This window comes from Centrocercus urophasianus, unplaced genomic scaffold (assembly GCF_019232065.1).
Source record: "Centrocercus urophasianus isolate 14NV4802_14NV808 unplaced genomic scaffold, USGS_Curo_1.0 seq_19, whole genome shotgun sequence".
Lineage (NCBI taxonomy): Eukaryota > Metazoa > Chordata > Aves > Galliformes > Phasianidae > Centrocercus > Centrocercus urophasianus.
This window is the reverse complement of record NW_024884744.1, coordinates 20,555,374-20,576,963: the sequence shown is the minus strand read 5'-3', so window position 1 is coordinate 20,576,963 and position 21,590 is coordinate 20,555,374. Positions and strand designations below refer to the sequence as shown.

The 21,590-nt window shown below is 40.9% G+C and overlaps 1 protein-coding gene across 2 annotated transcripts in view; it reads left to right on the top strand.

Moving 5' to 3' along the window:
- The window catches only part of STAG1 (stromal antigen 1), a 128,084-nt gene extending 108,552 nt beyond the window's left edge, over positions 1-19,532 (top strand). For both annotated transcript variants that reach the window (XM_042820593.1, XM_042820595.1), the window contains exons 24-33: positions 548-687; positions 2,215-2,316; positions 3,761-3,909; positions 6,831-6,959; positions 10,136-10,341; positions 13,088-13,259; positions 15,926-16,036; positions 16,963-17,077; positions 18,449-18,529; positions 18,627-19,532. In XM_042820593.1, coding sequence (XP_042676527.1) covers positions 548-687; positions 2,215-2,316; positions 3,761-3,909; positions 6,831-6,959; positions 10,136-10,341; positions 13,088-13,259; positions 15,926-16,036; positions 16,963-17,077; positions 18,449-18,529; positions 18,627-18,650 — 1,229 coding nt within the window. In that variant the 3' untranslated portion in view covers positions 18,651-19,532. The remainder of the gene's footprint in view (positions 1-547; positions 688-2,214; positions 2,317-3,760; positions 3,910-6,830; positions 6,960-10,135; positions 10,342-13,087; positions 13,260-15,925; positions 16,037-16,962; positions 17,078-18,448; positions 18,530-18,626) is intronic.
- The last annotated feature ends 2,058 nt before the right edge of the window (positions 19,533-21,590 follow it).

Genomic DNA, 21,590 nt, shown 5'->3' with positions numbered 1-21,590 from the left:
ATGTCTATGGTTTTCATTTTTATTCAGAGTGAAGTCCTACATGGAGATTTAATGCTTACAACTGGATTTTATCTCCTGTTGTTTATTGCTCCTTTAGAGCTGTGGATTTCACACCTACAAACCCAAGGCATGCAGTACAAGTATCAGTTTCTAATTCTCCTCATATGAAACATTTATAGATTAGTCATGCTAAAGAAGTATCTCCAACTGTCCTTCAGTTCCAGAAGTTGAGCATGAAACATTCAACAGCTCTTCACTGTGGCCTTTCAGAGAGTAAAGAAAATCAGTGATTCAGTTCCACATGGGTAGCATTCAGTATTAGTCAGGACTGCAGCATCCTTGGTGCATGGTGTCATCTTCCTGAAATTCCCAAATTCCCTGAAGGTCCTAACATTCCAAAGTAATCATCTGTCGTTTTAGCTTCTCTTGCAACAATACTTGCTTCCATTTTAAATAATTGACTTTTTTTCCTGAATGCTACTCTTTAAATAATGTTGCTCTAGAAAATAACAAGCAATTATAATAACTTTATTGTTGATGCTTTCAGAGGGAGATGAAGAAGATGAAGCTAACAAAATAGAAGCTTTACATAAGAGAAGAAACCTTCTGGCTGCCTTTAGCAAGCTGATAATTTATGACATTGTGGACATGCATGCAGCAGCTGATATCTTCAAACACTATATGAAGGTACTGCCCTGTGCGTTCTGCTTCTGCTAAGAGAATAGAGATTGTAGTGTCAGGTTACTTGGTTCTCTCCCTTGCAGTCCAGTTGTTAAAGACTGACCACTTGAAAGCTTTCCCAGCCTTATTTGATTCCTGTACTTTTTCCTTTTTAAATTACACCTGTCACTGAGAAGCAGTAAGGTCTAAACTAGCCTTCCTACATAAGGAGAGCTTTACTAAAGGCAAAGGTTGGTCCTACAAGATGCTGAGTATTTCAGAGAGGCTTATCTTCACAGAGAATTTCTTATCCTGCTCCTCAAATTAATTCTTAGAAACCACAGTAACAGTTGTTTGTCAATTTCACAGTTGTTTCTCCCAGCCTAACAGGGAAGCAGGTTTTTTTTTTTTTTTTGTGGGCAACAACAAGAGGTTGTTTCAAACAAGAATGCAGTAAAAAAGTGCAGTGAGGTACTGCTGTAAGTAGGTATGCAGTACCTGAATATTTTATCAGCATACACTGCTTCTATGCAATATTTAGTCCCAAAGGAATTCAGAAGGACTTGCTACACAGCTTCCACTTTACACTCTCCTTGCATGTTTACCTGCTGGTAAGCAGGCACGTAGCACTTCTGACACTGCCAGGGTACACCAAGTCCCTCAGCTTACATCAGATTGCCAGGTGTACCCAACTTGTCTCTCTGTCAGGGATCCCAAAGAAGACAGAGCAGCAGTTTCAAGATGAAGCTATCACACTCCAAGTTAGTTTCTTAACCTGCTGCTACTCTTTTTTTTTTTTATTCCCTCTCTTTCCCTCTTTCTCTTGAAATAAAGCGTGAGTGAGGGAAACTGAATTGAGAGTGCAAACTAGGAAGATTTCTGTAGCAAAGAAAGTAGAACAATATTTGAAAGGGAATGAAAACAGATGGCTGCAAATGCAGAAGGGTTAATCAAGCTGAAAGAATACTGGAAAAAAAAAGTTTAGATTCTCAGCCCAAAGTTTTAATGATGATACAGGCTGTGGTTCTCAGCAGTCATTCCTCGTTCAGTGCAGAGAATGAAGCAGTGCTTCATATTAACTAATTCCTTATTCAGTTTTCCAGCTTCAGTGAATGATGGCCATCTAATTCACCATGGACCTTCTGTTTGTAACCTGTCTGCTCAGTAATGTATAGCTTCAGTGCATTATTGCTTCTTATAATTTTCAGCCACAGCTCACTGCCATCAGACATTTAGTTTGGGGTAGGAAATGCTCTTTTGTTTGTTTTTCAACATATTTGTTACAAAAGATGTAACAAAGATGATAACAAATGTAACACAGGTGATAACAATTGAAGAAGTCCCTTATCAGCAGGTGACTAGTCAGCTTGAATTTTCATACAGAAACATTGTCTTCCATTCATACAGGAAATCTGGGTTTGAAACTGTTATGGTTTTGTTGTTCCTTTAAACTGCTGTCTTTTCAAAAGAAGAACTGGAAGTAATCAGAAAAAGAACTGAGATATTGTGTAAGAATTCCTGTTAAAGAGGATTTTTCCCCACGTTTTTTCCTAGTACTACAATGACTATGGAGATATCATTAAGGAAACCCTGAGCAAAACAAGGCAAATTGATAAAATCCAGTGTGCAAAGACACTCATTCTCAGTTTGCAACAGGTAAGAATATTGATTTTTGTGAGAAATCCTTCATTGCAAACATTCCTGGGCAGGACTTTTCTCTGGCACTGTTTACAGTGAGGCAGAAAAATTCTGTTAAGAGGCTGTGTTGCTCTGCCATTCCAGCTGTCACCGTTTGGTCAGGTTAAAATGGAAGAACAGGAGAAGAGAGCTTTGAGTGCAGTTTGATCCAAGCTGATTTGTAGTGTTTGTTTACTGGTAGCTAGTGAACAAGAGAAGTTAGAATGACTTTTTCTCCTTCTCCTTTCCTTTTGCCTACATACTGATTGATTTTTCATGCTTTGAGGTGATTAGTTGAAGTCTTCCAATTTTATTAAGCTTATTTCTTCCATGTACAATTTGTTTTATAGCAACCATAAGTTATTGGCTTGATGATGAAAGCCATCCTTGTTCCAACACAAAGCTTGTGCTTCCCTAAATGCTGTGTAGGCCCTTGAAGTACTAGATATATTCGTTACATGGAGAAGTTTATGATATAAATAAGATGTTTTCAAATCAGCCGGGCCTTCCAGTATTCATTCCAGACTACCAGAGAATTTCCTGTAGCAATCTGGAAGCTAAGAGAGATGTGTGAAAACCTGATAAAAACTGAAGAAACTCCAGAGCAATTGACAAGTGTCAGAGTAATTCCTGTCCTTAAGATTTGGAGAAAGGAAGAAGCCAGATGCCAGAGATCTGTCAGCCTAGTGTCACATCACAAACAAAATATGTATTAGACAAGCTATTTGCAAGTTTCTAAGTGCTAGGTTCATCAGAATGAATTTGTCAAGGAGAAATCACATCAGGGAAGCTGCTTTTGTGAATTATATGGTAACAGAGCTTGTGGGTAGGGCAGAAATAGTAAATTTAATGCAGTTGTTGACACGGTCTCCTCTGTCATTAGCAAGTTAGTAAAATGAGGTCTAAATGGTACCGTAATAAGATAATATAAGTAAAGAACTTTTTAGAAAACTACTGAGTTGTTAATTATGGTGCTGCAGTGGCATTACCAACTGGGTTTTGAGGGCAGTTACCCAAGTGATGCTCTTCAGATATTCATTAAGTCTTGAGTGATGAAATAGAAATTTTGCTTCCTAATTTTCTAGCTGGTGCTGATCTGATGGGGGAGGCAGGTATTTTAGAAAGCAGCTTAAGAATGCAGAATCATCTTGATTTGGGAAAAGAATAGATAGAGTCCAGTGAAGTGAAGTGCAAAATAGTGTGGTCTGCACAAGTACAAGGTAGGGGACAGCTGTCAAACAGCATTTACCAGAAGGTGATCTGGGAGCTGAGTGGATTAGAAGATAAGTGAAGTCTGTTTTATCTATGTACAAAAGGGGTGAGCATCGTGTCCGCTCTGCCCTCGCAGGTAAAAATAAAAAAGACTTTGGCAATGAATGTGTTTCCTAGCACACAGATTGTAACCACTGAATTCTTTCTCTAGCTGTTCAATGAACTCGTTCAGGAGCAAGGTCCTAATCTGGACAGGACATCTGCCCATGTCAGTGGCATTAAGGAACTGGCTCGTCGGTTTGCCCTCACTTTTGGCTTGGATCAGATCAAGACAAGAGAGGCAGTGGCCACACTACACAAGTGAGTGGTGGTAAATAAACCAGATTTTTATATTACTTTGCCTTAACTTTTTTGCTCAGTATATTCTTCTATTGGTATATAATTTAGCCAGGTCCTGGAGTAACTATTTATTCTAAATATAATTCTAAATATATTCTAAAAATAATGGAGGGTGTAAATGTAAGAAAGGAAAGAAGAAAAAATAACTGCTGCCTGTTTATCTGTGTGATTGGAATGGCCATTTTTATCTGAGCTAAAGTCACAGGTATTACATGTACTTGTGTGGACTGTATCTAACAATTGCAGATAGTTCTTTGTAACACTGTAGTGTGTACTCTGTAGGTACTTAAGGATTTATAAAAAGGTACCATAATAATAATTTGGAGATCTATTTTATTTTTAAGATGAATTGAGCCTTTTTATTTAACTGCTGGGCAGGAGGGCATGGACAGGTGCTGCTAAGTTTAAATTATAACTCCTCCATGCCATAAAAAGGTTAAAATATTAATGCTTGCTATCTCAGAGCATTAAGACTAAGATGAGCCAAACACGATCATGACTTTATATTCTAAAGGAATGCAAATAATAGAATGAATTTGGCCACAAAAAAAGCATGAGTAATGCAGAAGTTTGGAGGAGACAAAAATTATATTTGGAAATGGATATCGGATAAATCTGTACCTGCTAGGTTACATTTCCCTTCTGAGTTTGGATAGAAACTCTGGATTCTCCTTTATGCCCATCTTAAGTTTTCAGCAGATATCTGGGGAGCTCTTGGAAAGTCCTAATGCTTGTCTGAGTAAAAGGTGACATCTTCCTGTCCAAATGGCACGAGGTGGCTGTAGGTGGTGAGTGTGCGAGTTCCAGGCATGCTAAATAATGTGTCATACTCAGGATGGGAGAAGCGTGAGCTATTTCAGAACCCAAAGTAATGCGAGTTCCTTCATATCTCGAGCTGAGCGTGCTGTTGTTTTGCATTGAAGATGGCATCTTTTTTGTTCTACCTTCAGATTAGTCACTGGTGAGCAGGGCAGCCTGGTCTACTGGGTGGCAGCCAGCCCACACCAGGGGAGGTTAGAACTGTATGATCTTTGAGGTCCCTTCCAGCCCAAGCTATTCTGTGACTCCATGGTATATGTATGGCAGTGTCCTTTTTCTGTCATGCTCAGTCCCTACCATCTTTTTTTGTTGCTTCCTTGAACACCCAGGTCTCAGGCCATCTGCAGCACTTTCTTTCTAAAGCAGTTCTCAGTGTGAGGAGGCAGCTTCTTCCTCTTGGCTGTCAGTCAGCTGTGTTGTCGTCACTACTGGTGAAGACATCCAGTGAAAGAACAGAGATCCTGAAAGAGATTTTTGGTGGTCTGTCTTGATCTTGTCCCCAGCCCTGCACAGCCCATGACTTCCCAGGATTACTGAGGGGGTTCGGCAGCCTGTCAGGGATGTGTCCCTGGAGTCAGCCTAGCTGTCCAGCTTTACTGGAACAGGTTTAGGAATAAATGATTATCCTCAAATTTGTCTGATCTTCAGTATCTCATGACTTTCCCTTCAGATAAGGCAGTACACACCAAGGCATAACTGGTGGAACTGTATTTGTTTTGTATCATCTCAGCTACAGGTTACTGCAACCCAAACATTGCCTGCTTCTGATCTGAGCCTTTCAGCATCAGCCATGTTCCTGGAGTTTGACCTGGGGAATTCCTCAGCCATTTGGTGTTCTGTAGGCACACGAGCAGCTTACCCATACTGTCAGTCCCTTTCCAGAAGGGAAATCCAGTAGTATGCAGTGAACTTAGAGCACAGGTATTTAATGCTATGAGAAAAGCCTTTACAGTAGCACAAAGGATGCCTGAAAAGATACTCATAAAAACAGATGAGATTCTTGGCCTCACAATTACATCTATTTTATCTTCCTTACTCAGCCTCAGTTTCAATTGCTTTGAATCATTTAGTACAGCTGAAAGGAACTTTTTTCTTCTCATTGGGATCTAAGAACCTTTTCAGCAAGCAGACTGAGGGAGAGCACGCGAGCAGAGTAGGATGGCACAGCATCTATTTCTCTGCATGGTCACTGCAACACTGCTGCCACGAGTACCAGAGCTGCTGATACTCTGCATGTGTCCCTGAGAAAGGTGCCTATTGCTGACATCTTTGGGAAGGTGCCATCCTTACTCCTCTAACTGGAGTGCTTACTGTTTGCATAAAAGGCATCTCAGACCCGGTCCTAGGCCAGGGTCTTGTGATTATACTTTGAAGATGTCTGCAGTATGAACATACTTGGATGTTTTTAGGCCCAAATCCACCTGTAACAACAGTGTATTTTTTTGTAAATCTGGAGTCATTCCTTCCACTTTCTCCTATACTCCTTTCTGGATTTTCTCTGACCTGAAAGGAAATCAGTAGGCTGCTGGACACTTCCTGTGACAAGGAGAGGGGAGGTTCAGGCATGCGTTTGCCATATTGGGTCGTGTAAAAGTAGTTTTCCATAATCTCAAATGATAAAGCAAAGACAAGGCAGATGTGCATGGATGAGTATGATGGTAAGGAAATTCTCTCCTCTGAGTGTAGATGTGTAAGTTATACCTTGTTGATATACCTCATATATAATTATTACTGCAAGCATCTGCTTTAGGCTGAAAAAAGAAGAAGCTGACTGGCTATTCCTGCTGAGGCAGTGGCTTTCCACAGCTGCCAAGTTCCTCACATTGCAGTCTCCTCCTAACCAGGAGACTGGCAATATTCTGTTGTTGACTTCGAATCTGCACACATTCAAAGGGAACATCTGATTCCCCTCAGGTCCAAAAGCTGCTATTTGCCAGTAATGAAAAATAAGATGGGATGGTCACAGTTTGAATTTGAGGCAGAATTTAGAGGTGATGGGATGATGTTGATATTTTTTTATTTTCTTACAAATGTCTGAACATCTTGAAATTTCTTCACTGTAGGGATGGAATAGAGTTTGCCTTCAAATATCAGAATCAAAAAGGACAAGACTACCCACCTCCTAACCTTGCTTTCCTTGAAGTTCTTAGTGAATTTTCTTCTAAACTCCTGCGGCAGGACAAAAAGACTGTGTAAGTAATAGCCTTGTTTTCTTCAGTGGGCTTTGCTGTGTTAATAGTTGAATTGTGTGTTTAAGTTCCCAGCTTTGAGGTTTTCATTGTGTAGTGGGGGTTTTGGGAAGGCCCAGTGGCTTTTCACATAATTATTCATCAATTTATATTTTGAAGTAATGAAAATAAATCAGAAAAGAAGAATCAAATCCACTGATTAAGTGAACTTGAGACCTTACAAAAAACAACATTGCTTAAAATTTCCTATGGAGCACTGAAAATAAAAAGAATCATTTTTCAGACAAGCAGAAAAAGGAAAGAGCTGTAAGCAGTGTAGGAAATACAGAGGTCTCTAAACATTGCAGTAGCATTCATTTCTGTTGGACATTTGTATGAGAAGTATGTTTATGTTGATTTATTGAGTTGAAGTGAGCTTCTGGAGTTGTCAAAGCTTCTGTTAATGCACAATAGGATAGAAGGACAGGGTGAGAGACAGCACTGCTGTTGTTTAGGAAAGAGCAGAGTGATAGAGATCCCAGACTGAAACAAGCAACCTGTATTGGTGTGGCCATCAGATGAAGTCCCACAAATGAAATAAATCAGACGTACTGCTGATAAGAGCTGAATGTATAGCAAGCAATACTGTTGTATGGCCAACATTTGAAAAAATGTCAAAGGCAGCTGTGGATATTAAGAGAATTGATAAAGAGAAAGCTTCATTAGTGAAGGCAAGCTCATCATAAAGATGTGTTGTCAGCATCACTGCAGAGGTAAGAGTGTACATTTCTAATATGTTCTGTAACAAATATCCAAGATTTGGCCACAGCATAGAAGCAGTAACGGAAAAACAGCGTAGTTAAACGTTATCGTAGCACTGTGTGCCAGTGTGGAACTGAGTTCTTTGAGTAACTTCATTACAATTTAAATATGTAATTACCAGATCTTATCATTTATGGTTATGAATATCTTTCTAGTTATTTTTCTGGCCACAGTGAGTTTAAGTCATTCTACAAGTATATATAAAGTCATACCACTGTGACTACCTGAACTGACTCATTCTCTCAAGCTTCTCTGTAATTTTTCTATTTTGATTGTATAAATGATTTTCCAATTCAGCAAAAGCAGTAGAAGAAATGGTTAAAGTAGCTTGAGAATTAGACTGTTCATCCAGGTTCACCTGGCACTTAGGCTTTCAAACTTCTCTGCATTGTTATATTCTTGAATTTTGTCAACCTCTGTTCTGTTCTTCAGAACAGGGCTTAAGAATCAAAGATTTTCTGGCTGCCTTTCTGGCTGAATCATAGGTTCCCTGTGTCTGTTAACATAAATCTAGTTAGCCTGATTCCAACTGAATTTATCGAAGGTTATTCTTCCGGCTCCCTTCCCAGTACTTCCACAAGTTTCTCCATGTCTAAAATCTGAAGTTACATTACCAGTACACAGCGCACCTGACAGCTAAATCAGAGCGGACCCTTTGCATGAAGTTCAGTATTTCTCATTCTTTACCCTTCAGTCTTACCATTCACGTTTTTTCCCCACGTTTTTCTCAGGACTGCAAAGGCTTCTCTGGTGGAATCCATTTCTCCTGATTTTAGCTGTCTTTCTTGTAGCCTTCTGTATCTGAGCTCTTTACTTTAGCTGCATTTGAAGACTGGTGAAAAGAAATAGGTTCTTTAGGCCATGTTTCATCTGATCTGTTCTAAATTACTGCTTTGAGATAAGCTCGGACATGCCCTGGATTCCATTGGCTGCAGTGACTATGGAGAGAGTCAAGATAACCAGCTTATATGTAAAGATGTTGTTTGGACATCTCTGCGTTCCTTCACTTGAGAGATCTGTCATGTTTGCACTCGTTGTGCAGTGGGTGCATTGCCCCATAGCAGTTTGCTGACGTTACATTCTCAGCTACACTCTGGACAGTTGATTTTTGCCCTTCTCTGTGGCATGGCTGCTCCAATCCACAGGGACCTCTCCCCCGCCCTGCGAAGGGGCAGCAGCCTGCAAGCAGGAAGGAACATGACCACCATCTGGTGGAGAAGTCCTGTGTGCAGGATCACTTACCTCCCTGCTGGCTTGGTCTCCAGCCAGCTGACTGTAAGCTCAGCAATGGGCTGTTAGTCTGGAGGTTAAAGTGCTCTAGAATAACCCTGAAGATCCCATCAACATAGCTGCGTGTCTGGAGACATGGGCAAGCTGGAGGGCATCCTACCCTCCAGGCTGCCTTGCCTACCTCAAAATAAATGAATTGATTCAGGCAGCCTGACTGTCACGTGCCCGTGGTGCAAGATACCATTCCCATCTCAGTTCAGGAAACACTACTGTTTTGCTAGGCTTCTGCTTCCTTTCTGATTTACTTTAGTGTAACTGATATTATTTGTGTTACTGTTATTATTGTTACTATTGCTCTTATTATTGCCACTTGGCAGTGTGCTGAATGAGATTGTGATCACAGAGTGCATCATAACGTTATTTTTTGACACAATGAGGTAAGGCACTGTACTCCAGCATTCTCGTGCCTGAATTCTGAGTGCTTGGTTCTTTAGTTTGGAACTCATTGGAATCCCTTTTATGTGGCTTTTCTTACTCATTTTGTGGACAACCTTAATTGAACGTTCAATGGAAAAGGAAAATAGCTCACTCGTCCTCCAGGCCATGTGTGGGACAGAAGGTGGTTGGTTCCTCCCAGTAGTTAACAGGTACTCACTGGACTTCTCCATAGCAATGGAATGGATCTTCAATTTTTTACTGAAAAATATCTGCTTGTATTTGAGAAAACTGTTCTTTTCCCTTTCCAAAGATGCAAAATTATATCCTCAGACTGCTAACTCAGATTATCTGTTGACACACCAGCATTATAGAGAAGTGGCTTACTTCCTATGCAGAATAGGAGAATTGAAGTAGAGTGCGCTGTGAATGATGGCAGGCAAATACAGGAAGATGTCAGGGAAAGAAAACTTCAAATTCCTTGTCTGAGTAACCTGTACACTTAGAACTGTTACTTTGTTTTGAGGGAATGCCATGAATTCTTAATCAGTTCAAGGTACAAGGCTTTATCAATGTATTTTAATTTGATAACATAAGGAAACACCGTGGCAGATTTCTGTTGAGTTCTCAGCACTGTGGGGAGGACTTGCACGTTAAATAGAGGAAACAACGTACTGAGCCTCTGCACTCATTGTCTTCATTTTCATTTTCAGTCACACCTACCTAGAAAAATTTCTGACAGAACAGATGATGGAGAGAAGAGAAGACGTGTGGCTGCCACTCATTTCCTATAGGAACTCATTAGTTACGGGCGGCGAAGACGACAGAATGTCTGTTAACAGTGGGAGCAGCAGCAGCAAAACCTCTTCAGTGAGAAATAAGAAAGGACGGCCACCACTACACAAAAAGAGAGTAGAAGGTTGGTATGGTTTTACCTTGCCTAATAGAGGTATTTCTCATTTTCTGTCTACATTACAGCTTTCCTTATATCTTGTATGTAGTGAAAACAAAGCACTTGTTCTGCAAATTGCTATCAAGCTTCAACATCTCTGCATGAGAAACAGCCTCATATTTCCCTGTTCCTGCTTGTTCTGAGATTTTCAGATGGAGAACTACAAAAGCTATTGCTGACAGTGGAAACAGGAGGTGGCTGTGGAGTTAACTGCTCTGCACCTTTCCCAGTCACACATTTCTGCTTTCTGCTTTTGTTTTATTTCGAAGCAGTTGTTAATTTATAAGGTGTTAGAGCAAACCTGAGGCAGAAATTCTGATATAGATTGGTATTGTAGATCCGTATAGATCAGCTCACTGGAGAATACATGGAGATGTATGTTTTTGCTCAGTGTGGCACCAATACACAGTGTCTTTACTACTGCTGTGACTTCAGGAGTGTACATCAGGAATTTGGCAACGATGGCCAACTTCTTACAAGATTTCATCTGTTCCTGGTTGACAAGTGTGAAATTGCATGATGTAGTGCATGTTTATCTGAACATGCTTACTGTTTCAATAGACAGCAATTATAAGTGAGATCTTTAAACTTCAGAGAGTGTTTTCCAAGATTGTTATCTACCACAGTAATCCCTCAGTGAAGAATCTAATGCTGATTCTCTTATAGTCAGATCTGTCCTCCCCTACAGCTTATGCTGAGCAGTGCATGAGCTAAGTCTTTTAGTTTCCAGTAGCCAACCTAGAGTCTACGTAGGAAAAAGCACAGCTTGCTTTGCTTCCTTCAGGTTGCCATGGTTTTTAGAGGATTCAACTGGGGTCATTTTTTTCTTTCCTTCTGTTACTACTTTAATTCTAATTTATTTTATTCTACCAGTATCCTTATTTTTTCCAGGAACTGTAGTAACATCTCTGCTTCCCCATAAGACAAGTCTTATTCTTAGGGTGTAGGTTTTATGACATTGTTTGCCCTGCTCTCTTTCATTCCTGAAGGCAGGAATGAATTCAGTGATCAATAGGAGGAAGAACGGACTTAACACCTTCCTTTTGAATATTGCCTTTCTTTGCAGTATCTGGGGTCCTGAGTTTTCCAAAAACATCTCTAACTTAAAATGCTGTAAGCCTGAATCTGTAGCTGTTCACCTAATGGTTCACTTTCTGAAATGTCTGAATGTACCAAAGTTTCCACGGGAATTACCTAGCAGCAGTACAGCCTGGAGCCAGTTTGCCTGCTTTTTGAGGGCAGATCTAGACTGCTGCACGAGGAAGGGGCTCATTTTGGATGTACTAATAATGAGCTCAGGAAATAATCAGAAATGTAATCCTCTTCTTAGAAATAATATTTACTGTTCACTGCTCTGTAGTTGAGCTATGAAGAACCAGTCTGCTGAGCAGCTGGTTGCCTACTAATAGTCTGTACTCAGCATGTATGCAGGCCTTTGTTTTTTTATCTTTCCCTATTTTTGTAACCCTCCCACAAGTTCTGGTTTTAATTTTAATTAATCTAGCATTAGAACCACAAAGGCAGACCTGTTGGTGGATCCTGCTAACCTTTTTTTTCCTTTAAATCCCACTCTAAAGGAAGGACGTTGGCACTGCAGAAACCATCATGGCATCCAAGAACCAAAGCCAGACCCTGCAGTTCCTTCCTGCCCTCAGTGCAGCACGTATTGGCTTCAGCAGACTGTTGGGGCTGGAGAATATTCTCCATTGTTCCTGAAAGTAGAACTCCTGACATTTCTTCATAATGCCTTAAGGAAGTGAAACATAAAAAGGATTTTTAAAAACCCTAGTGTTGTAAAAGGCAAATTCAAGAATAAATAGGCAACTTTTTAGACAGCTTTTAAGCCCAAAGGGTAATAAAAGGCATAGGAATGCTATTTCTTCCTGCTAGGAAATCTATATCTTGTCTTGTCCTCTTCTGTAGTCTCTTGTCTTCCACTTGCTGCAGCAACTTCTGCACAGTTGTGTTCTCACACGTTCGTCTCAGGCCCCACCAGCCCTTCATCTCCAGTTTCTGCCTTCTCAGTACGAGCCCAGCATCCCACATTGCACCTTCAGTCAGCTTCCCATCTCCATCCTCCCATCTGCTCTAAACTCTACATACACTATCTGAAATCACTTTGTATCACTTTCACACCAGCCAGGCCTCTCCTTATTTAAAACGTCCCCTTTGTACTCCTGGAATGGTTCTCACTGAAGTTTCTGATGCCTCCACTCCCATCGTAGTGTTCAGTTGTATCTCATCTGATGTGTATGTATGAAACTAACAGTCTTATATTTAGACTGCAGAATTGGTACTTAGGAATTGTTTTTCTGAAATGTGTATGAGCCACCCAACAATGCAGGCAGTGCTGCAAGGCAGGCAGTATGTTTGCAATGTTTTTTACTTTGTTTTCTGAAGTATTTCTACTTTGAATAGTTGTTACTGCTGGGAATAACTGGTAGTAATCCTTCCTTAACACAAAAATTACCATTTTGATTATTTATCCAGCTTTTCTCTTAAAGATTTCAATAGATACTAAACTATGGAAAACATGAATTTGCAGAAGGTGCTGCCTCTAAAAAGAACTCTGTATTGAAGTGCATCATAGATGGAAGGCTTTAATTATTAACGTAAGGTTCAGTGAGTTGGCTGAGAGGATTTTAAAGGCAGGAATACTGTGCATTTTACACCATCACTAATGTGTCAGTAATTCTGAATGTTCCTTTCCTAGATGAGAGTCTGGAAGGCTCTTGGCTGAACAGGACTGAAAACATCCATACTCCAGGAGCACTGCAAGCACCACAGCTCACCTCAACTGTCTTGAGAGAGAACACCAGACAAATAGGGGAGCAGATCCAGGAGCACGAGTCGGAGCAGGGATCTGAGCAAGATTTTTTACACAAGTAAGTGTTGGAATGTGTGTACCAAACACAGTAAAATCCAGGTAAAGAAGTTGTGTAAAATGTGTGTGGATAGTTGTACCTCCACAAATGTGGTCTTTCCAGTTGCTTTTGCAAAGGAACATCTTGGCTATGGCTCAGCAATAGCTACATTATTTTAAATCCACCCACACCCCCCCAAAAAAAGGTTGTAATGAAGGTAGAAGTCTTATAGCATAACTGTGGGCTTATGGATAAATCATAGTGTCTGTGGGCCCAGGTTGGATTGAACTGTTTCTCTGAAAACCTATTAGATGTTATCTTTTTTTTTCCTTCTCTCATAGTACAGTAACTGTTCTCCAGACATCTTTACTGATTTCTTACAAATTAACTCTTCATTCCAGCTGCTGAACTGGTATCTCCTGCTTCTTGGCACTTCTGCAGGCAGTTTTATTTTGCCCTAAATTAGACATGATTTTTTGTCATTCAACTCCCATTTTATCACCTCCATTTAAATCAATTTATGGGGGGAGAATGGTTGTTATTATCTGTCAGTAGTTTATTTAACAAAGTCTTCAGAGGATGCTGTTATGTGCTAATTCTATTAATCTGAAGACAAAGAATAACAGCATCTGCGTTGGAGGCTGTTCTTATAACTTTTATAGCCTATTCTTTTCCCTTAGTTGTGCCTGCAGCATGCACAGACATCAGCAGTGCAACAGATGAAACCTTGATAACATCCATGAATCTGTGTTTGCCACAAGAGATACTTGCATCTCAGCTGGCTACAGATAACTTTATTTCCTCAGCATGTTTGGTGTTTCCATAATGATTTCAGCTCCCTTATTTCCCCATACAACAACGTGGTATCAGCACAAGGCAGTGTGAGATGGGTGAAAGGCTCAGCAGGCAGGTTCACACTGCAGGCAGGGCTACCTGTTCTCCTGCACAAAGGGCTGACATGGGCACAGGGTTTCCCAGCTGGTGCTGTATGGAGGAATGAGGGTTGGCACATGAAGATGTGGATACAAGGCAAGTGGGAGCATGGCTTTTCTTACCTACACAGATGAGATGGGCAGAAAGCTCCAGCTGGCCATGAAAGCACAACTGAGGATGAACTGTTAAGGTCCAAACCAAAGTATCTTATCACCTTACTCCCATGGTACTGAGATCTGCCTTCATTTTCCTTGCTTCCTGCGCTCTTTGCATCCCCAGATATTGCTGTAATTTCTAGATTATAAATAAGACTTTGTAGCTCAACAATTTCTCCTTTTTTCCTAGCCATCAATTAAAAAGCAAAAACAAAAAAAAAAGAAAAACCAAAGAACTTGATGAAGCAAGAGCCTTTTCCCTGCCCCTTTCTGATCCCATCACTGTGCTGAACACTAAGCTACCTCTCTCTCTGTGAATATTTAATCAGTTAAGGAAAGTACAACTGCTTCCACTTGCTGTGCATCACCTTCCTGAGCCCGATGAACAGGAGCTGCCTTAAGGTGTGGGAGAACCTTACTCTTTTCAGGGAGAAGCTGCACCAGGCTTTTCACTCTGTGCTTGAACCTCTGTTTCCCCATCTCAGCTGATGCCGCAGGCAGAGAACTGTTGAGCAAAGACAGACAGCACTGCTCTCCTTGGATCCCACACAGAAGTTCACAGTGTGAACCAACAGTAGAGAATGGTTTCCTTTCAGCCTGGAGTTAGCTGCTCATCCACACACATGCTGAGGGTCACCTCATCTTCCCACTTAACACTGTCTCTTACGTGCCACAACATACCTTACAGTTGGATCCTGCTGATCCCTAATCCTCTTGTGAATTGATCCCAAACATCTTGTGCATTCCATAGAGAGTCCCTAAAAATATGAATGTATACAATCTAATGTATGCTGTTTGCATAGCAGCTGTACACAGCTATGTAACACGAGGTACTTCAAACAATCTTGAAGATCTTTTCCAGCATAAATAAATCTATGGAAGATGAGGGTCACAAACAAATACAGAGCAGTCGGTTGCTGAACAGAATGGTCAGTCATGCCCAAAGCTGTATTTCCTCCTGGATTGTTTTCACGTGGTTCTTCCCTTTTATTGTGTCAGTCTTACTAGGGTATGAGATTACATATTTAAAAAGTGGTGTTGCTCTTGAAGATCTGCACGTATCTACTACTGTCTCTTTCTAACTGCAGTACACAAAACATCAAACATGTTGCTTTCTACTGCTGGATTTAGTTGGTACTGAGTACAGCCTTCCAGGAGTTTGCATACGGATACGTCACTGGATGCTGAAGTTGATGGGAGGATGCATTTGAAAGCAATTTGTTTTTCACTTTCTGTGACTTTTTGTCTTAAAATGTTTCTGTTATTAACTTGGATCTATTCTTACTCTTATTTTTGCCCAATCTGAGGTGGTGAATTAAATTTTTGAAGTGTCCTTATTTCGGATTCATGCACATCAATGAATGAGTAATGCTAGCGTTTTATGTAGCTGTTTTTATTGTAACAATTAATGGAATTGTTACACAAGGGGAGGAGCCAAGTTGCAGAGGGGAATCCAGAAGACTTGTACAAGGATGGATGTAATTTAAATAACTAAAGCTGAAGCATACCCAGACAAAGAACTTGAGGAAATGCTGTTTAAAAACGGGCAACTCACAACCGTTAGCGTTCTCAGTCATAACTCTGCTCTATGTTTGTTAGTCCCCAGATGCAGATATCTTGGTTGGGCCAACAGAAGCTAGAAGATTTAAATCGAAAGGACAGGACAGGAATGAACTACATGAAAGGGAGAACTGGTGTAAGGCACGCAGTGTAAGTGTTCAGAGCATCTTCATTTTAGATGGCAGAACTGCATTTAAATGTTACTTTTCTGGGTTGTGACCAGTAAATTCTGTAATGATGTTTAACTCTTCTTTGTAAAGGCAGAGTAACAGCTGTGTAATGTTGGGATGGATGCCAAGCAACAGGGTGCTGTAGCCAGGTGTGCTGCCCCTAACCACAGCTGTAAGCAGGTGCCTAGTGAATCAGCACATCTTTGTGGGACCATTTTTCTTCGTTACCTAATTGCTTTCAACTATTTCCAGACACTTCCCATGAAGCACTGTGATTTGTCTGTTAAGGAATTTACAGCAAGTGTTCATCTCAAGTTGTTCTCCAGTTTTCCTGTGAACTTGTTTAAGCTTTGTTCACCCGCCTCATCTATTGTGAAGGTGTCCCACTGGGCAGCTAATGGAGGGAACACACGTGGGTGAATGCAGAAGTGTTCTGTTGTACAAGGTGCTCTGTGCTCCTGATCTAACGAGGTCTTTCAGCACATAAATACTCCTCAGGGCGGGGGCCAGAGTCTCCAGCAAGATCAGGTCATTATAGTGTTAGAAACTGGTCTTGGATTCAGTGGTGGATTCCCAGACACTTAGCAGTGATCTTGGCAGACACTGTAGCTCCTTTTTATAAAAGGGCAGACAAACCCAATGAGGTTATTGCCCTTTCTTTCTTAAGGACAGATTTAATTAGTGGTCATAATGATATTACACTGGACTTTCTGCTTTAGCCTCTGCACGTGGGAGGGTTTTTACATACAATTTTCTTCCAGCTAATACTGAGTAAACATGCTGGTTTTATTCTCGATGCAATGCTGAGAAGGAATTAGGGGATGGATTTTGCATTTTCTTAATGACCGTCTTCATGGTTGGGAAATTACAGTGCCTGAAATCAATGCCTTCTTTCTGCTTAACCAGACGCGGTCTAATGGAAGATGATGCTGAGCCCATCTTCGAAGATGTAATGATGTCCTCACGAGGTCAGCTAGAGGACATGAATGAAGAATTTGAGGACACAATGGTCATTGATCTGGTCAGTAAATCTTACTAATAGCAAATTTAAAGTGGTAGAAGGATGAGTTAGAAGGAATTCTGTAAGTACAAAGTGTCCAAAATGTTGACCTTTATTTCCTTTGATCTTAACGTTAAAGACTGGAAATAATCTGAATATTTTCTGAAACCTAAAACTGCAGTTTCAGGCCCAGTTGACTTTAGTCGTAGAAACACAAGAAGCACTGCCTACTGCTCCTCCTAATATTCTGGATTCAGGCAGTAGCACATGCCTGAAGCACTGCTATGCACCTCTGACTTGTCCACCTATGAGAATGAGGATATGATTTGTAGCAGTGCAGACCTCTTAGAGAAGTGCTAAAGAAATCACCAATCTGACTTGCCCTGCAGATCCAACCAGGGGCAGGAGTGCTGCTGGGGCACAGAGGTGAGACCACCTCATTCTGTCCCATTGAACATTACATGAAGCTGCCTACTCAGCATCGTGCTGTTCACATGGACTGTCTGAAATCCAGTAATGACATTTGATTTAGTTTGGTGTTTGACATCATGAAGAGTTTGGAAACTATCAGCTAGTTATACGTGCTGTTGCTTCCTTCCTTGTGTCATTGTTACAGCCATCACTAACTCATTTGCTGGCACAGGACTTTATGCAGGCTCACTGTGGTCAAGCAGAGTTCGTTCTGTTTCCTAGTTTGTTTTCTGGGATGTAGGGGAGGTAATGCATCCATATGCACAGTTTCGTCCAGGCTCCAGCCATGCACAGAGCTGTGCTGGCACAGCAGGCAGGAGAAGGCCGGCATACAGTAGTGCTTACAGTACCAGGCTGAACCATCAGACTGCAGCCTGTTTCTTCCATGTCAATATGATCGAAGACATGCAGATTTTCCTACAAGCCTACTGGCCTCAGTTCTGAATGAACTTTTGCATTATGCACTTTACTGGTTTCTGTGCTTTTGTATTTTTGCTCTTTCACGTCCAAATTATGAGGCAGAGGTTGAGTTCTCGTATTGTATCATCATAAGTAAAATGTTCTGACCACATCAGGGTTTCATCACAGACAAAGCATAAAGCACAGTTTTTATGTAGTCTGACCATGCACAGTGCTAATACAAGAACACCATTAAGGCAGCAAGGGCCTTAAGCAAGTCCTTAGCTATGGGCACAGACTTGAAGTTACTTTAGTGTAATTCTTTGTCTGCTTCCTTAAATAAATATGAACTTAGGCAGCACTCTCCTATGTCAGGGCCTCAATTTGTATCTGAGCTTTATGGAAATCCATGCAAAGCTGCTTTACAAGGCCATGGACGAACAGGCCAGCAGCTGTAGAGCCAGCAGGTCCTTGGCAGGCAGTCATGGATGTGATGTTCTAACAGCCTGCCCATCTTTGCAGCCACCTTCAAGAAACCGACGAGAACGGGCTGAACTGAGGCCAGACTTCTTTGACTCCGCAGCTATCATTGAGGATGATTCAGTAAGCCTTCCCTCCTACTGCCTGCTGTTTATCAGAGGCTCCTTTCTTGATTACCATTGCACTTAATTAATCACTCTCTTTTAAATTGTTTTTCTAGGGATTTGGAATGCCAATGTTCTGAAGTCTGCTGAAGACATTTTACAAATTTGGAACTCTATTGTTTAGAGCTAGAGGCCTATATACTGTGATAGCTTGTATGAAAACCACATTTTTGATGTGATACGGTTTGATTTTTAACCAAATGATTGAGGTCAATCCCTTTTTGTAGTGACAGAAAGAAGAGGAGCTCCTTAATGACACAAAGGAATGTTGGCCAATCCCGTCACCTCAGAAAGGCTGACCTAGAAAATCATTTGTATCCCTTGTTCTTGACTGTCCTAATACAGATTTTTTTTTTCCTGGAGGAGGAGGAAGTTTTAAATTGTTAAGACAGCTGTCAAAATAAACACTGTTCTACATATGTTTTCTGAAAACATTGAGTGATAACAGAACTTTTTAACTTTATTTTTCTGCTGTACAATTTAAAACGGTTTTAACATTTGCCTTTTTATGTTTTAAAAGCTAGCCATTTTTATTAAACCTATGCCTATCAGCCATTGACTAGCAATGATGCTATAAGCAGGTCGTTCTGGCTACAGAAAAGTGTTTTTGAACACACTGGATTTGATTAACCTTGTGGTACGCTTATATCCTCTCGTAGGCATTGAGAAGAACACTCTCATAGAGGAGGTTAGAATTCTAATGACGTGCATCTCTGCCAAAAAAATTCAGATTCTGATATGATAAACCCAGATTTTATACTCGTGAGAAGATTTATTTTTATTTATAACGGGACATAAAGTGAGAGATGTCCATGAAGCCACTTTTCCAACAGACGCTGTGTAACATTCATTTTATATAGCACACGGGGACACAAAAGCAGTAAGTTTTCTATTGGTACTTGCTCTGTGCATTTTTAGCAACTTATACCAGCAAATAAAGTATTCTCAGTAAAACACACCAATGGTTCTCAAGTAATCACTTTGCTGTTTTTACTACCTACTTCAAGCCCTGCCAACCCGAGGTACATAAACAGCAACTTTCCTATTAAAGAAACAGTAATTCAAGGGTGGGGGAAAGGAGTCGCTGTAGCGTCCTACAAGCACTGTTACCTGTACCATACAGAACCCCCTCCCCATGCCCTCAATTCCCTTCTGCGCTATTTTTGTAAATTAATTTTGCCAGTTAGAAGTACTGTATGTGCTGCATAGAAACTTGTGCTTAGATGGTGAAGTTCTTAAGCTTACAATGGAATACAGCTACATTTTCAGTGTTAACTGTGCATATTAAGAGTAACTACTGGGGGGAAACAAAGACAATTTTTCAAAAAAGCAAAAAACATGTAAAAAAAAAAGACAAGCCCAGAACAGCCTCAGCTGAGTCATGGTAATCAGAGATTTCTCAGTCTTCAATGATTTGGAGTAGAATTATGCTTGGGTTTGATGCCTCAGCCTGGTGGCTGCTGCCAGAGCTGCTGCCCACCCACAGCCTGCACTGAGCGGCGTCTCTGGGCATCAGCCCCAAGCATTTACCTTCCTTTCTGCCTTTGAGATACAAAGCAGACCAACCCACCTGGAGCACAGCAGTTTTAGAGGTGCTTTTATTTTTTTTAAGCAACAGCAAGTAATCATGGAACTTTTCTTTTTTACGGGAGCTTATTTAAAAACAAAACAACATTGACACCCAGTGCTTATTTGCTGGGAGGGGAAAAAACAGCGAAAAAGAACCAACCAGCATTTCACACAGCTGAGGTTTGTTTGTTACGTGTGCAGCTCTCAAACAGAAACGGTTGCCAAAAATGTTGGACCAGGAGATTCAGCCATTCCTCTGCTGTCAGCTGGGTAACACATGAAGCAGGAGAAGTGGCTGGAGCTCCATAACACAGTAACATTACCTCCCTTCCTCTTCTGTCCATCCCTGTGGCGCTGGGTGGGCTGGGATGGCTGCATTAAATTGCCATTGCAGTAATTCTGTGAGCATAGAGGCACAATAATGGCTGCCTGGTTTGAGTCAGAGCCTCAGACAAACCTTGTGCTTCACAGTCCTCTGTGTGGAAAACTGATTCCTAATTTAACATTGTAGAATACTGTATAACAAACATTTATTATCACGGTACCTGCAATGGGTTTCCAGTTCAGTTTGCAGTCAATAGGTTTTTGTATTATGAGTGTCTCCTTGATTGGTTTTGCTAGTAATTCTGTAAATTGTACATTTACAATATGAGGTTTTTTTTTCCTTTTGTACAATTTAAAACTGATGCTTCACCTTTCATTTAATAAACTATTCAAAATCATGAGTACGATGAGCACCCTCTTCACTATAACTTTGTTTAAATACTGGTTTGGGCCATCACATCTTGTCATCCCATTAATTAGCAGCCAAATGAAGTACTGAGTGGTAGTTCTCATATAGTCCAGGCTTCAAAAACAATACATATCTTAACCATTCAGCCTTAGAGGAAAGGAAAATGTTATCTGATCTCTCTTCCCCCCCTCCCCTCCTTGCTTTTTTTCCCCCTTTCTCTCCTCTGTGGAGTGGCTTTGGTTGATGGTGGGGTTTTATTGTGAGATTGCAGTACATCTGGTAACTCATCACACAACTTGGGAAGTCTCACTCCTGGGAAGTTTCAGTCTTTGCCATGCTGTAAAAACTGCCAGAAAGTTGGAGAAAAAATTCACTTTCCTGTCATTTACACCTCCTATGATCTGGACCATGTGGGAAGAAAGCAGCAATAAAGGCCTGGAAGGGCAGTGAAGTTTCACAGATTCACAAACTGAAAAGCCTCGTGACGCCCCCAGCTCAGAGAAGGAGGTGCTGTTTTTCCCCAACCTGTTAATGATTTCATCTCTGCAGAGCTAAAGGACACTGCCTTGTCATCAGAGAAAGATCTGAGAGGAAAAGGAACAGGACCAAACAGGTGAGGAATGGGATAGGAGTCAAGGCCTGAAGTGCACTCTAGGTCTACTCCTCAGCCACAACCTGAACCTCCCTCCGGCTGCCTGTAAGTCACCCTTAATGCCTG